General features: G+C 40.9%; 1 protein-coding gene across 1 annotated transcript in view; it reads right to left on the minus strand.

The window, feature by feature from the left end:
• SLCO3A1 (solute carrier organic anion transporter family member 3A1) overlaps positions 1-18,261 on the minus strand; it is a 656,353-nt gene that overhangs the window by 129,579 nt on the left and 508,513 nt on the right. Inside the window, exons 5-6 of the mRNA XM_077263428.1 lie at positions 7,999-8,163; positions 2,744-2,942 (exon numbers count right to left, since the gene is read on the minus strand). Coding sequence (XP_077119543.1) covers positions 2,744-2,942; positions 7,999-8,163 — 364 coding nt within the window. The remainder of the gene's footprint in view (positions 1-2,743; positions 2,943-7,998; positions 8,164-18,261) is intronic.

Below are 18,261 nucleotides of genomic sequence, written 5' to 3' on the forward strand. Positions count from 1 at the left end.
TACTTGGCTGGGTGCCACAACACAAGTCTCAGCTATTTTGCCTCCAGCAACAGTACTGCCTGCAGAGTGGATATGAAGGCACCTGGCAATGGAAGCAGACATTGTTGGAAAGATTCTAGTAGGTACAGATGAAACTAGAAGTTTACATACATTATATAAAAAGATACATATGCATGTTTTTCTCAATATCTGACATGAAATCAGAATAAACCTTTCATTTTTTAGGTCAATTAGGATTATCATTGTTAATATTTGTCAAATTCTAGAATAATGAGAGAGAAAGAATGTTTTAAGGCATTTGTATTACTTACTGCAAAATCAAAAGTTTACACACACTAAGATTACTATGCCTTTAAACAATTCTGAACTGCCCATATGATGATGTCAAGTGTTTGGAAGCTTCTGATAGTTTTTTGGCAACATCTGAGTTAATTACAGACACACATATGGATGTATTTTAATACAGACAAAAAGAGAAATGATCCAGCTGGAGGTGGAGGCAGTTCAGACTTTGTGAGACTCTATTAGACAACTAAAGTGATAAATAGTTCTTCAAAAAGAAAAATCTTTACATAGCAAACACCTGGCACACCAGTGAGGAGGATCAATGCGTTTCAACTATGAAGTCTTACTCATGATCTGATCATGAGTAAGACTTCATAGTTGAAACTGGATCATTTCTCTTTTTGTCTTCATTTGCTGTGGATGCTCACCCCGAACCATGCTGGGCGTTGGCAGGTCTGGGGATTTTGTCTAAGACCGGTAAGCTGACTACATTCCTTTTTTCTTTTGGTATTTTAATACACACCTAAAATGCACTGCTTCCTTGTGTAGCATCATTGAAAAGTCAAAAAAATTAGCCAAGATATCAGGAAGAAAATTGTAGACTTGCACAACTCTGGCTCATACTTCGGTACAATTTCAAGATACCAGAAGTTGCCTTGTTCATCTGTACAAACAATTGCAGATGGGACATGAGAATGTCCAGCCATCATACCGCTCAGGAAGGAGATGGGTTCTTTGTCCCAGAGATAAACATGCTTTCGTTCGACATGTGCATATCAACCCAAGGACAAAAACAAAAGATCTTGTGAAGATGATGGAGCAAGCTAGTAAGATTGTGTAAGATCGTGTCAATATCCACAGTAAAACGAGTACTGTATCAATATGGGCTGAAAGGCCACTCTGCCAGGAAGAAGCCATTACTCAAAAAAAAAAACATAAAAAAGCCAGGTTAATGTTTGCAAATGAACACAGGAACAAAAACCTTAATTTATAGAGACATGTCCTGTGGTCTGTTGAAACTAAAATTGAATTTTTCGGGCATAATGACCATCATTATGTTTGGAGGAAAAAGGGAGAGCTTTGAAGCCTAAAAACAGCATCCCAACTGTGAAACACGGGGGTGGCAGAATCATGTAGTGGGGTTGTTTTGCTGCAGGAGCGACTGGTGCACTTCACAAAATACATAACATCATGAGAAAAGATTATGTGACAATACTAAAGCAACATCTCAAGACATCAGTCAGGAAGTTAAAGCTTGGGCAGAAATGGGTCTCAACAATGGACAATGACCCTCAGCATACTGCCAAAATGATAACAAAGTGGCTTAAGGATAACAAAGTCAATGTTTTGGAGTGGCCATCACAAAGCCCTGATCTCAATCCTATTGAAAATGTATGGGCAAAGCTGAAAAGGCAGGTGCGAGCAAGGCGACCTACAAACCTGGATCAGTTACACAGTTTTCTCAGGAGCAATGGATCCAAATTCAAACCCACTATTGTGAGAAGCTTGTGGAAGGATATCTCAAAGGTTTGACCCAAGTCATCCAGTTTAAGGGCAATGGTACCAAATACTAATGAAATGAATGAACACATTTGACTTTGCAGTAAGTAATAAAAATGCCTTAAAGATTTCTCTCTCTCTCATTATTCTGGCTTTTGGCAAATAATAATTATGGTAATCCTAATTGACCTGAAACGGGAAAGGTTTATTCTGATTTCATGTAAGATATTGAGAAAAACATGCATATCTGTCTTTTTATATAGTGTATGTAAACTCTGGTTTCAACTGTATATGACAATATTTCTTTACATCAAAATGCATTGAGTTTTTATTGTGAGAAATAGGAGTATGTAATAAAATTCCCAGAAGGGTAAGAGATGTCTTATCTGTAAAGTGAGAATTTACAACTGATACATAAAAAGTGCAAAATATATGGGCCAGTGAGTCATGATGTGCTGCCCGGATTCATGTGTCTGCGATGGAACATGGAACAGGACACATTTTTATGTTTACCGTTAAGATCTTTTTTTGTCCTTTAATAAAAGTGAGAGAATAAATAGGATAAATGCCTGTGTTTTTAGTATGTCTCGGAGCTTGTTTATCTGTTTTCTGATGAAAAATAAAAATCTACATAACCTAGGATGACTAAACGTGGCGTGTCCAGACTGCAGCATGGAAGAGATTTATGTCAGCTTAGCAATGAGTAGAGTAATTGTGTCAGTTTTAACTCTGCTATTTCATAAAGAATCTCCTAAAACATTGGCTGCTTGTATTTCACGGCTTGTTCTGCTAGCCCATATTATACAGCGACATGGATATAAAGTAATTTAGTGACATCTGTTCCATCTAATGAATTACGTAAACTTGACCTTAAAGTAACTGTAAAAATGCATTGCCAAGTGGCTGATAAACGGGGAAGGTAATAAACATGATTTACAATGAAAGGAATAGTACTCACAGGTTTCCATAGGGAACAGTCACTCCGGCTACTGGACCAGTATCACAGCCCAAGAAGAGAAAGGACACGTAGCATGCAGTGGAAACCAGGTTTACCAGCATCGCCATTCTAATTGCTCCCAGGGCAGACAGACTTAATTTCTTCACAAGAAGTCCACCAAGAAAAATGCCCAAACATGCACAAGGTATTGCTGTCATTCCTAGGAGAAGACATAATATTGTTACTGAAGGTTCTTACAGATAATTTTGGGGTTTTTTGAAAACATAAATATTCCTAAAGGAGTTTCCCCAATCAAACAACTGAAACCTTATGATATACTTACAGCACAACAGTAACTTTTCACTGTTTTGTCTATCCCAACTGGGATCCTTTTGAATGGCCCAATAGCTAATAGCTACTTCCTACAGCCCTGTGATGAATGCAGTGAGCCTCTGTGCAGAAATGTATAGGGATCCACTGGATTCCAACAGCTAATAAGCCAACCATACATACCTGCAAACTATAGGAGAGAACATTGTAAACTATTTGTAAGCATAGTAGGACTCATAGCCTACAGAGCCCAGTGACCTTCAGCTAAACTCATGTTACTTACTGTACCACAAAATGTTTTGATGCAAACAGGGCTGGCATTACTGGGAAGGGGGGCAAACTGGACATTTGACCTGAATCCCCATTTTCGAGAGGGCCTCCAGCAGTAGCGGAGCAGAGGGAGTAGTAACCTATCCACATGGTGAGGCCCACCCGGAGTGACTGCAACTTAGAAATATAGCACGCCGATACAGTTAAAGAGTAATTACCGTTTCAATTTTTATTTCAGAAATCAATAGTACACATGAAAATAAGAAACTTTTTAACATATTTCACTAGAGAAACCTACTTCTTCTGTGCCAGAATCGATCAATCATTATCAAAATTCTCAATTCTGATGTCAAATCTGTGTTCAGTGAAGACAGACTTTACCATTACTGAGATAGAATATGGCAGTTCTTATGGATACAAATCTATGCTGATTGAAGGAGGGAGGAGATAGAGGCAGAGTTCCTCCCTCCTTTTCCTGTCTACATAGAATCTCATCACTAGCAACTGTCATCTCCTATCTCATTAATGGAACAGTCTGTCTTTTGATCAACCCCCATACTTAATGGTTGGCGAGATGTTCTTTTCCTGATTTTCTGTGCCCTTTTTTCTCCACGCATATCTTTAATCAATGTGGCCAAATAGTTATATTTTAACCTCATCAGCCCACAGGATTTGTTCCCAAAATGCATCAGGCTCACGTAAATGTTTTTTGCATGCTTCTGAAGCTGAATTTTAGGGTACAGGTATGACACAGGAGAGGTTTTCTTGTGATGACTCTTCCATGAAGACCATATTTGTGCAGGTGTCTCTGAACAGTAGAACAATGTACCACAACTCCATAGTCTGCTAAATCTTTCTGAAGGTCTTTTGCAGTCAAGCGGGGGTTATGATTTGCCTCTCTAGTCTAAGAGCAGCTCTCACTGAAATTTTACTTGGTCTTACAGGCCTTATCTTGACTACCAGTGTTCCTGTTAACTGCCGTTTCTTAATTACATTTCGAAATAAGGAAAGGGCAACTTAAAAACACTTTGCTAACTTCTTATAGCCTTCTCTTGCTTTGTGGGTCTCCACCATTTCTATTTTCAGAGTGCTAGGCAGCTTCTTAACAAACCATGGCTGCTGCTTTTGGTACCATGTTAGAGGAGGCTGGTTTTTAAAAAGCTGGTAAATTTGCATCACCTGGCCTATCCTAAAGATGTGAGTGAGCAAACCATAACCCTAACAGGCTAATTAAGATCTGCAGCCTTGATCAAAGTTATCTCAGCACACAAATCTACAAGGGTGCCCACAACTTTTGCATTGACCCATTTTCCTTTTTGTAATTTTTAAAATGTAAAAAAATACCAATTTTTTTTCCTAAAATACCAAGTGTCATCTTTCACTTTTGTCCTTTTAGAGATCATTTCATCTTGAATTTGCTTAACCTTTTTCACAATAACAGTAATTTTTACCAGGGGTGTCCAAACTTTTATATACCACTGCCTTAAGAGGCATCATTACATTATAGGAACTCTTAGGGTGTTCTGACTATCAGAGGGGCAAACAGGAGTTATTATAACTTTCTAGGATAAAAAAATTATACACACTATTATTTTGGGGGCATTCAAAGATGACTGACATTTTCTAGGGAGCAATTTTGCCATCTAAATGTCTTTTTTAAGTTTTTTTTACGCAAGTGATATAGTGGTGGACATTACTGTTTAGGGCAATAAGAGGAGAACTTTTACCTTGTCAAACAGATGGTACAGTAACAGGGACAAATACAGCAGCAGCTCAGCATTGGGATATCAATAGGGTTAGGAGTTTTTGTAGACTTGGAAAAGATGGGGACTATGCTTGAAATGTGAGGAGTCAAATGTATTTTTGGTAAACGCTACAGACGCAAGTTGTTGGAAAAGTTATGTCGGTCTGAGGCAGATGGAAAAGACAGAAAAGTGAATGACTCCATGAGAGAGAATGTCAGCTGTAAGTCACTATGTATAACTACACTGAAATCTCTTTACATGAACTTTAGGCTGGTATCTAACATCCAACAGTCACCATAGAGTAGTAATATTGGTCTTGTTTTTTGTATATCATTTAACAAAATGTCAATAACATGATATGTATGGGAACAGAGCAATCTGCTAGTGATCGTATCGCTCCAATTATTCTTTGTCAGCAAATGCGAAAAGGCCAGTAAATAAGTGCCGAACAGTCTAAATACAGTCAAACAGTGATTATTTCATGGTATGAAATAAGTTTGTACCATAAATATTTCTGTGTGCTGGTACAAACATGTTAATCTTTCTAGACCCATTTTACATTTTTGCCCAGGGATATACTTTGACTAAAACCAACCCTGGATGTTCAATGGCTTGTGCTTTGTTATGTGTCAAATTAAAGTTTTCTACATAGTTATATACAGTAAGCATAGAGGTTCCAGCAGCTATATTTGTGACCAGGTGCTGAAGTATGAGTGGGCCACAGGACCTCCTGCCACCTGCCATCTGTAAATTCTATGTAAATCAAATTATTTGAGGGGTCTGTCCCAGTAGACAATTCGGTCGATATTCACCTCCTACTTCTTGAAAGGCTATGAGAGCTGTGGCGAAAAGTCTGAAATCTGGGTGTCTCATCCCTTTCCAGCTTTTCAGCCATATCCTGGATGTCTCCGACCTAATACCTTGACCAAAAAGTTGTCACAGTACTAGTGGGCCCATCATCGTCTTCACTCTCCTAGGCAATACAAACCATCATTAGAAAGTCTACAATTCTACACCACAAGATGCAATACCCTTAGCAATCAGTCACTTTCCACACCTATTGTATTGGCTGCTGTACTACCCTGAAGAATGGCTCTACTCACCTTTGTACCGTACATCTACATCAGAAGTTACAGCTTACACGAATGTCCCTCTTCTGTGGCCTAGTCATCTCTCTCTGTCCTGGCTCTGTGTACTTGGCTCGGGTCTCCCAGCTCTGGTCTCTCATCTCCTGTTATGGTCACATGGTTCCTCATTTGAATCTGGTTACTCAGTTCTTCACTTGGTTCTGGTTACTTGGGTCCACATTCGGATTTGTTTACTGGCAAAGGCGGCTATAAGCCAACCCTGCTGCACCGCACATCTGTCCTGCTACAGGTTCAGGCCCAACTACTCCTCTTCTGCACCCTCTAAGACCTTTTATATTTAATAACTTCACCACAGCTGTCACCTGTGCTGGTGTCTTCTCCAATCTCATCCACTCAGGAACCATCGTTTCGGTTGATGTAGTTCTTGCTACTTTCTCTCATCCTACAACTTTTGACTAGCAGATGGTGGTGCTTGCTTGCAGACACTCTATTAGGCCTCAACCTGTGGCCTCATTTGTTCATCTCCTTACATATGCTTGAACTTCAATTCCATAAAAAGGCCTGACTGGTTCACGGTTGGTAACTAAAGAATGGCACCTGAGCAGTCTGCATGACATTCTGCATTAAGAGATCATCACAGCAGCCAAGTGACCAAAAATCCAAAGATTTCTATTTGCTGGATAGAGAGAAGGATAGAAAGATCCACTGATCTTGGGAGAGAATGGTAGGGGGTTGGTTTTGGGGATCTTTGAGACTGAAGCTCAGGAAGTGTCGGCATGGTTGCAGAACACAAGGTATTATTCAATCATTTTGTATGGGGCTCAGGCTTGGTCAATCCTCCAGTGGGATCCTGGGCAGGACTGGACCACCAACTCCCTACAAACGCTGCGGTTGGCACAGTATGCTTACTGACACATGTACAGACAAGGGCAGCATATCAGCTTTCATTGAACAAACTATTCAGTTTATTATTATAGATAAGCATAGGCACATTTATGAGTTAGGGACAAATTATTGCATGTAGCAATACTAATAGCATGGGGAACACAAACATTAACATAGTGCAGATGAAGCAAAAATTATATCAATTTGTGACTTTTTTAATTGTTTTTTTTTCTTTTGACTTTTTCCATGCAATTCTAGGAAAATTCCACCATCCGCTTACGGTATATTCCAAAGCAGCACAACCATAATATATAGATTCATATATTTACTGCTTTCTTCTATTGCACACTTATCCGTATTATATAAACTCCCAGTTTATACCAGACTTGCACTACATTAACTACTCTCTGCAGCTTCCATCTGTAACCTGTCCCTTCATTTATCTTGCACCATGACTGATGGCTTGTCTACTTTATATTTTAATATAAGACTTACCCAATGTATGAATGATGAGATGAAATATCTAATCAGCCAAATGACAAAATGTCACTGGAATATATTCAATTCACACCTAGGCACCTCACAATTATTTCTGCTAGATTAAGCAATATGTAGACAAGGAAGTCAAAGTCATGTCTGTTTAGCTCCCTTTATCTCACGTCTAAAATATGCAGTGAAGAGGGGTCAGTCACCTAGATTAAAGCATAACCCAACTATAAAGCATTTAGTCTGGCACTCCAGATGCATCAGCGTCATAACATTATGTCACAAAGTCATTAAATATGATATTTGACATTTATGAGTCAAAGCCAAAGTGTCCTACAGAAAATTGAAGTCGATACGACTCTTGGAGATTCTCTTAATCTTACATATATTTTTTCTATTGAGTAATGCATTTAATTTTGGTGGGGAGGGAGGGAGTTGGGTGGGTTACTCATTGATCACTCATTAGTCTTACCTAGCAGTTGATTGGCAGATGAGGTTGTCAGGTTAAACTGTTGTTCTAGATATTTTCCCAAGAATGCTGCAAAGCCAGCTACCACAGCTATCTCCATGCAAGCTGCGAGAACGATGCAGGTGAACACCGGATTGGATAACAAGTGCTTTGTAACTTTGGGAATGACTGAAAGAGAATAAAACATGTTTGGAGTGCTTTCACGTTCGTGAAAGTACTCCAAGAGTATTGTTAAGGAGACTGATAGAAATGTTTCTTTATAGCAAAATACATTTCAATAATGTAAGTTATAATAATAAAGCTTTTTTTTTCCATAATCAACCTTACTATCTTTGAAGTAGATTAAACGTAAGTATCTAACTATTGAAGGATTGAACACTGAAACCACCACAGAGCATGAAAAAAAATGGCTTTTCATTCATCTATTCTTCCACACCACATGGAGATAGTGATGAGGAATATGACTGGAGTTGTAGCCGAACATGCACCCTGGATCCATGCATTTAAATACTTATTACAATCAAAAATACACAGATTTGTCAGTTTTAGTTGACCATCTGGTTATCATGGAGATCATTCTCCTTGATCACCAGATGATATATGCTTGGCTGTCGATGAGAATAGCTGTTGGCCGACAGGTATCTTAAAGGGAACCTGTCACCCCGTTTTTTCGGTATGAGATAAAAATACTGTTAAATAGGGCCTGAGCTGAGCATTACAATAGTGTAGTTTGTGTACCCCGATTCCCCACCTATGCTGCCGAAATACGTTACCAAAGTAGTCATTTTCGCCTGTCAATCAGGCTGGTCAGGTCAAAAGGGTGTGGTGTCCTCCCCCAGATCTTGCGTAGTTTTCCGTTGGTGGCGTAGTGGTGTGCGCATGTCCAAGGTCCAGAATCCTCTGCCAGGGGATTTCAAAGAGCGCGGTGTCCGTTATTGCATTGGTGATCGGTGGGCGCGGCCATCTTCCTTTGGCCGCGCGTGCGCAGAAGCGGCGCTGTGCTGGCCGCGACGCTCTGCTGGCCGCGGCTTCAGGAAAATGGCCGCGGGATGCCGCGCGTGCGCAGATGGATATCGCGGCGGCCATTTTCCTGAAGCCGCGGCCAGCAGAGCGTCGCGGCCAGCACAGCGCCGCTTCTGCGCACGCGCGGCCAAAGGAAGATGGCCGCGCCCACCGATCACCAATGCAATAACGGACACCGCGCTCTTTGAAATCCCCTGGCAGAGGATTCTGGACCTTGGACATGCGCACACCACTACGCCACCAACGGAAAACTACGCAAGATCTGGGGGAGGACACCACACCCTTTTGACCTGACCAGCCTGATTGACAGGCGAAAATGACTACTTTGGTAACGTATTTCGGCAGCATAGGTGGGGAATCGGGGTCCACAAACTACACTATTGTAATGCTCAGCTCAGGCCCTATTTAACAGTATTTTTATCTCATACCGAAAAAACGGGGTGACAGGTTCCCTTTAAATATATATAGGTCTACTATGTACCTGATCTTAGTAATCCTCAGTGAGATAAACACACATCTGTCTTGTCCTGTGGGATTTCTGCCTTGCATCAAATAAAATTCCAAATACAATTATAAGACTGGAGTCTATGTTACTGGTCTACGGAGAAATGCTGGATATATCCTGCAAACCATCAACTATGGGAAGTTCTTGATCTAAACAGGTTATTAAGATCCTGAAACTAAGACTAAGTTCCCATGATGAGTTTCTGGTGAGGTTTTTATGCTGTGTATTTGTGAAAAAATGCAAGTAACCTATTTTACTTAATGAGTGCAGAAATGGTGCAGAAAATCTGCAACATCAAAAACTCGCCAAAAGCTCTATGTGGGAAAATAGCCTTAAGAGTTCAAATACAAAATATAGTAGGAATTGGTAGAATTGTTTATTATACATGGAAGAGACCTACAAAAACAAACTGCAATGTGTCTTTATTGTACATGATTTTACTTGCAGAATTATAATATCTTGAAATAACAGACCCAATGGTAAACTGGTCCCAGGCCATCAGAAGTAACAATCCCATTGATTACCTGGTCTGGTACCTGGTGCATCTTTACCGCTACCTGGTAGATTTGTAACAAATCAAATTACTGATAATACATTAAAATACCAGGGGTAATAAACTAATCATATAATAATCCTCTACTTCAAACACAAGGACTCAGGAGGGTACCCAGCCTTTTACACTTTTAATCACAAGTTCGTCCAAAAATTGGATGTTCTTTAACACTGAGCAGGAAAATAAATGGAGATTCAACCGGTTAATTGCAAAGACCTATGGAACAATGCATCCAACTGTAATCTGTAGCAAAAATTACAAAGAAAAAAACAGCACTGGACCTTTAAACAGATAAAATCCCTGAAACAGAAACCAATTATAGCAAATGGAAATGCTTCGTATATTATTCACAGAAATAAGGTGCAATTATATAGTCTGGACTTTTATTTTAACCTGACATATTGCATTGTGCTTAATTCTATGAAAACTGTTATAGCCTGACCCAGAAGGTCTCCCATCAGTAAAATCAATGGAGCCTATTAAAGAGTCGCTGTCTTACTGTGTTAGCACTCACTCCTTTAGTTAGTTAGTGGTTCTTTTAGATAAAAAAAATAAGAACACCTTTTTATTTTAAATAGGTCAAATATTATATGCTGAATAAATTCGTAACATCTCATTCTATTTGTCAGAGGTCCAAAATCTAAACCTTTAAGCAGCCTGCACCCACCACTAGGGGGATCTTCATACTGTTTTAATACAGCGTACAGTGTATAAACAGTAAGCTTGTCTGCTCCCCCTAGTGGTAGTTGTAAGCAGACATAATTTTGTCTTTTAACTCTATTTTTAGGCAGAGAATTAAAAGCACTCTCAAACATACTTTTTGTATTCCATGTCCATTCTGCTGTTCCTTATTATCAGTATATTTCATGTGGACTCCTCACCACTTGCTTTGGACTCTAATGGCAAAGAGGATTCCACACCTTGCCCAGGCACAGTTCTTTAAATAAGTTGTCCACTACTAGAACAAACTCTTGTCATACCCCAAACTTACACTCACCTCCCGTGCCGATGCCTTTTCCGCAGTGTCGGCACTTGCTCTCCCCAGGGCTCCTACGGTTGGTGTGACATGTGACTCCAGCATCCAATCAGTGCTGTAATCACACTCCCCGCCTTTGCACAAATTGATCATGGAGAGAAAGTCCGGGCTCCAGCTGATCTCTAAATTCCTGTTCGTGTTCAATTTGTTCAAAGGCAGGGACAGTGACACCAGCGTTGATTGGGCGCCGTGCACCATATTTCATGCAACCTCACGAGAGCTCCGGGACCGCAAGTGTACAAGTGGTGCCCCTGTGGTTCTGGCTGTCACAATGGTATCACCTCCCTAACCAGTGGTGGTATCATGTCTGGATGTAAATGGAGCTCCCTACACACAGTAAACCACACATCCACACACAAGTCCCATCCCTGACCAGACGGGGGAGCACAAGCCCCTAGTTTGTAGAGTGACCGTCTTTTTTGGTTGGGGGAGTAGTAAGAGAGAGAGCAGAGTAGTGCAGTGTAGTGTGAGGAAGAGATGAAGGAAGGAGCACATGGAGTTTCCAGGGGTTGGAGTTATGGTAAAACTCACCCTAGGATAAGAGGAGAACAGGACACCAGAGCCCTGGTCTATCAGGGATTTTAAAGCCTGAGAGTAGAATCTGGAGACTGAAGGACTGCAGGTTCTCTGGCTACCCCTGCAGCACCAGAAGCACCACATTACAGAAAGTTCAGAGCTGGGACCAAGAGAACAGCTTCTAAATGGGCTCGCAATGTATGCTGGCTGTAGCTGCTACAGGACTCAGTCAGGGAGTACAGATCAGCTCATAAGCTGCTGAATCTCCAAAGTGACAGGCACAGAATGGAAGGCTTAACCTACCCACTTGGTGGAGTGGACTCCAGTTGCTTCCAGACCGGCCAGAGCCTGTACCTAGTTACCAGTACCCCTGAAGTACACCTGCATCCATCATCAGTAAAGGTAAAGACTGAATTCCTTTGCCTCCTTGCTTCTTTCTGCTGCACTGCTCACTACAACGCCCATCATTTCCCCAGGGACATGCTCCTGCTGAGGGAAGTGATCCATCTTGCTACATTACCATCTATCTCCTGGGGACCCCACTTGCAGCACTGGCCATCCCTGGCTAGACACCTAAGCTGGCGTCACGATACAACCATAAACTATTATCCCCTGTAAATATTCCCTTTTCATTTGTCCGGTCAGGGCCACAGTGTTGAGCGATCGCCACTGTGACATCCCTGATAAGACTGCCTGCCTGGCTATCGACTACCACGGCCCGAACGACCGCAGCACCCACACCATGGAAACGGCACCAACACGGGAGGTGAGCATAGGCTTTTTTACTTTATTGGAGCCATGCGTGGGGTATGAGAAGGGGTTGTCCTAGTAGTGGAACCCCTTTAACTGGTTTGAGGTAAAGTGGTGGCAATTCTTAATAGTCATAATCAGGTTGCCAATCACTGGAATGATTAAAATGTTCATTCACCAGGTGAAATTATTTTTAAGTTTTCTTAAAATCCAATATTCTCAGCAGCGTATCTTCCTGTCGAAAACAATTGCAGTCTATGTGCAGAGAACAATTACCGATTGTTCTGTGCATATTGGAAGTGCGGCCGGCCTGTCTATTCAGAATATAACTATATAAACTCAATAATGATGATTATGTTAAAGGCAACACAGTGGCTCAGTGGTTAGCACTGTTGCTTTTCAGCGATGGGGTCCTACAGTTAAATCCCACCAAGGATAACATATGCAAGGAGCTTGTATGTTCTCCTTGTTTTTGTGTCGGTTTCCTCTGGGTACTTTGGTTTCCTCCCACAATCCAAAGACATACTGAGAGGGAAATTATATTGTGAGCCCCAGTGGGGATAGTGATGGTAATGTCTGTGAAGAGATGTGGAATTTTATGGTGGCAAATAATACTAAGAGTCAGGGGCGGACATAATATAATGTTACTAACCTGCCCAGGGCCTGCATCTACCAAACACTGCGGGGAGAAAATGAACTTCATTTCTTTCAGCAGTGTTCCGGTTTCAGTCACGGGGATGGCACCGGTGCAGGTTAAGTCACTGCTCTAAAAATACAGAGCAGCAGCTGTAACCGCTGCGTCCCCGGCCCTGACTGACCACCGCCGCAATCCAGAGCCAATGTAAGTCAGAGCCATGGGCGTGATTGCAGCCACTTCTCTGTATTCTCAGAGCAGTGACTGAACCCACGTCTGTGCCTCCCCCATGACTGAAACTGGAACACTGTCAGAGTTAATAAAGTTAATGTTCTCCTTACAGTATTCGGCTATGTGAGGATGCCGGGCAGGTTAATAACGCTATTAACCTGCAGATTAACTCCAAACGGCAGGTTTATAGCGTTTTTTCTGGTGACAGGTTCCCTTTAATAATGGCAGTGGATATGGATGTTTCCATATGACAGAAGGGATCAAAATAGTGAATATTGCAGTATAGAATTTTTTTACTCACTATTGGTCCGGAAATAAACATAAATAAACATGATCATGTCAACTACATGCATTGGACAGTGTGCTCTCTGTATGGCATGCTTTTTACATACAGACGTATAATGTGCTCGTCTTTGTTTGTTTGTTTTAATTCATCATGATTAGTGATGAGCGAGTATACTCGTTGCTCAGGTTTTCCCAAGCATGCTCGGGTGGTCTCTGAGTATTTGTGAGTGCTCAGAGATTTCGTTTTTGTTGACGCAGCGGCATGATTTGTGGCTGCTAGACAGCTTAAATACATGTGGGGATTCCTTAGCAACCAGGCAATCCCCACATGTACTCAGGCTGGCTAGCAGCCATAAATCATGCAGCTGCGTCGACAAAAACTAAATCTCCGAGCACTCACAAATACTCGGAGATCACCTGAGCATACTTGGGAAAACCTGAGCAATGAGTTCACTCGCTCATCACTATTCATGATCTGAAATTGATGTTTTTTATGGGGTTGTATACTATGTACAATAATAATGTGTAAATGGGTATGTGCATACTTTATTATACTATGCTTTATGTGAATATACTTGATAGAGCTCTCTCACACTGGCGTATATCCTCTCATTCGAGAAAATCAGGCTGATTAGGGTTGGGACACTAGGCTCAAACTTTGTCAGAGTGCAATCCAAAGGTCATCTGAGTGTGATCCATTGCTCTCACATGAGAGAATTGCAGCACAGGTGCGGAGAAGATGGAAAACTTAAATTCTCCATATTCTGCATTGTCTCTGAGTGTACATTGGACTGCATTCGAATGACATCTGAGTGCAGTCCGATGGTTCACATGCACCCAAAGACCTATATAGGTGCGTGTGATACAACAATCGGATACACCCGCAAGTTGATATTGTTTTCTTGTGCATGAGAAAATAACTGCAGATTTGCACTGCCCCATAAAATAACATTGGGCCAAGTGCTATCAGATAAAACATCGGAGAACACTCAGTTATGTTATACGCCAGTGTGAGCAAGGCCTAAGTCTGTGTGTTTATGTGGGTGTGGGTTGATTGTGGGGGCTCAAACACAAGTCCTGCACAGGGGCCCTGCATTTTCAGAGTTCACCCCTGGGTGGAATTGTGCATTATCATAAGCTCTAGTATTGTAAAGAGCTCATATACAGTCCTTGCACAGGGACAATATTCTGTCTGTGTCCGCCAGGGATAAGAGTTAACATAGTTCATTGTGATATCTCCTGTATTAGTTTTAAGGAAAGCTACAAATGTACAGTTGTGCTCAAAACTTTACATACCCCGGCAGAATTTTTGCTTTCTTGGCCTTTTTTCAGAGAATATGAATGATAACACCAAAACTTTTTCTCCACTCATGATTGGGTGAAGCCATTTATTGTCAAACTACTGTGTTTTCTCTTTTTAAATCTTAATGACAACCCAAAACATTCAAATGCCCTTGATCAACAGTTCACATACCCTGGTGATTTTGGCCTGATAACATGCACAGAACTTGACACAAATGGGTTTGACTGGCTACTAAAGGTAGCATCCTCACCTGTGACCTGTTTGCTTGTAATCAGTGTGTGTGCATAAAAGCTGAGTGAGTTTCTGGGATAAGACAAAGTCTTGCATCTTTCATCCAGCCACTGACGTTTCCGGGTTTTGAGTCATGGGGAAAGCAAAAGAATTGTCAATGGATCTACGGGAAAAGGTAGTTGAACTGTATAAAACAGGAAAGGGATACAAAAATATATTCAAGGAATTGATAATGCCAGTCAGCAGCATTCAAACTGTGATTAACAAATGTAAAATCAAGGGGCTCTGTAAAAACAAAACCATGGTCAGGTAGACCAACAAAAATTTCATCCACATCTGCCAGGAAAATTGATCGGGATGCAAAGAAAAACCCACAAATAACATTAGCTTGTTTCAAGATGCACAATAAGGAGGCACTTGAAGAAAAATGGGCTGCATGGTCGAGTCACCAAAAGAAAGCCATTACTGCGCAAATGCCACAAAGTATCTTTCCTACAAATCATCAGCCCAGAAGATGCCCTTGGGACGTACTTGGAAGTTCCAACATGACAATGATCCAAAGCACAAGACCAAGTCGACCTGTCACTGGCTGCAGCAGAACAAAGTGAAGGTTCTGGAGTGGCCATCTCAGTCTCCTGACCGCAATATCATTGAGCCACTCTGGGGAGATCTTAAGTGCGCAGTTCATGCTAGACAGCCCATGGTCGAGTCACCAAAAGAAAGCCATTACTGCGCAAATGCCACAAAGTATCTTTCCTACAAATCGCAAAACAGCACAGAGACAAGCCTCAAAACTTTTGGAATAAGGTAATTTGGAGTGATGAGACAAAAATTGAACTTTTTGTCCACAACCATAAATGTTACATTTGGAGAGAGGTCACCAAGGCCTATGATAAAAGGTACACCATTCCTATTGTAAAGCAACAGAGGTGGATTGCTGATGTTTTGGGGATGTGTGAGCTACAAAGGCACAGGAAACATGGTCAAACCTGAAGGAAAGAAGAATGAAGCACGTTATCACCAAGCACATGAATGCATATTTGTAATCATCAGCCCAGAAGATGCCCTTGGGACGTACTTGGAAGTTCCAACATGACAATGATCCAAAACACACGACCAAGTCGACCTGTCACTGGCTGCAGCAGAACAAAGTGAAGGTTCTGGAGTGGCCATCTCAGTCTCCTGACCGCAATATCATTGAGCCACTCTGGGGAGATCTTAAGTGCGCAGTTCATGCTAGACAGCCCAGGAATTTACAGGAACTGGAGGCTTTTTGACGAGAAGAGTAGGCAGCTTTACAATCTGAGAAAATAAAGAACCTCATCCACGACTACCACAACTCCTTTGCCATGAAGCCTGTTTTCACCTTCCTGACCAAGCCAATTTTTACAATTCTGACCACTGTCACTTTATAACTCTGGAACTCTTCAATGGATCCCACTGATTCTGAGATTGTTTTCTTGTGACATATTGTACTTCCTGATTGGCAAAATTTCTTTGATTGGACTTACGTTTATTTGTGAAAAAAATTAAATTTGGCAAAAAAATTTGAGAATTTCGCAATTTTCAAACTTTTAATTTGTATGCCCTTAAATCAGAGAGTTATATCACACAAAATAGCTAATAAATAACATTTTCCACATGTCTACTTCACATCAGCACAATTTTGGAAACAATGTTTTTTTCTTAGGAAGTTATAAGGGTTAACAGTTGACCAGCGATTTCTCATTTTTACAACATTTGCAAAACCATTTTTTTAGAGAACACCTCACATTTGAAGTGACTTTGAGGGGCCTATATGACAGAAAATACAAAAAAAAGACACCATTCTAAAAACTGCACTGCTCAAGGTACTAAAACCACATTAATGAAAAAAAACACCTAAGCAGTGGCGCCCTCTCAGCCAACAGAGGGCATACCTCTAGGCCACAACATGTAAACCTATAAAGCACTAGGCTATGGAGCAGTGACAAATGTCAGCAAAACCGGTTATCCATAATTAATAGTGAAATAATTTTAACCAGATGTCCACGCCGAAAAATAGAGGTATCAACAAGTAATCAACACACGTTTATTAAGATGTCAAATGTACATCAATATAATATATACACACATAATATGTGAACACAAAATATGGTGAATAGAAAGCAACAGTTAAAAAACAGCCAGCACGCAAAGATGGTAAAAATAATGCCGCTAAAGACACAAAAAGATCCGAGCACCCTTACTACAGCATCGTACTGGCATGTGCTATATTGTCATTTTAGAGTAAATAGTTAGTGGATATCAATAGTAAAGAAAAGAATCTATGAGAAAATCCCAGATATATACTTAATCAATCAAAGGTTAGTTCCTAGGGATTAAACTCCAATTTTTTTCACCAAAAGCACATGATGTATATTATATTATATTAATGTATAATGTATAGTGTTGAACGATACCTTCCGATATTTGAAAGTATCTGTATCGGATTGGATCGGGCGATATCCAAAAAATATCGGATATCGCCGATACCGATACCCGATACCAATACAAGTCAATGGGACACAAATATCGGAATGTAATAGGGAGCGATCCTGGATGGTTCCCAGGGTCTGAAGGAGAGGAAACTCTCCTTCAGGCCCTGGGATCCATATTCAAGTAAAAAATAAAGAATAAAAATAAAAAAATATGGATATACTCACCCTCGGACGGCCCCTGGCTCTCAGCGGTGCAACCGGCAGCCTCCTGTTTGCCCCAAGTTTTACATTTTCATACTGGGAAATGGGTAAAAATGGCACCAAAATTTCTACTGAACTTGGCAATACCCCATATGTGGCTGTACAATAGTACTTAGCCATATGGAGAAACTCGGGAGGGACGGGAAGGGACACTATTTTCCTCCTGGAACACAGATTTTCCTAGAATAGTTTGCAGATTCAATATAAAGAGCCCCTAAGTTCTATAAAAGCAGAATCCCACCTCAAGTGACCCCATTTTGGAAATTATAGTCCTTTAGGAATTTATCTTCAGATGTACTGACGATAGTGACAATTGTTTTCCAGAAACAGGCAGCAGTGGATGTTGCTGAGTGAAAATTGCAAACTGTCATTGTGGAGACCAGTACACTATGCCCAGCTTATGCTTCTGGAGACACCTACCTGTAAATTAGGTGGGCTCTCATTACTACAGAAATGCCAAACATGTGGTTACTAAATGT

Source organism: Ranitomeya variabilis, chromosome 5 (assembly GCF_051348905.1).
Source record: "Ranitomeya variabilis isolate aRanVar5 chromosome 5, aRanVar5.hap1, whole genome shotgun sequence".
NCBI classification, from domain to species: domain Eukaryota; kingdom Metazoa; phylum Chordata; class Amphibia; order Anura; family Dendrobatidae; genus Ranitomeya; species Ranitomeya variabilis.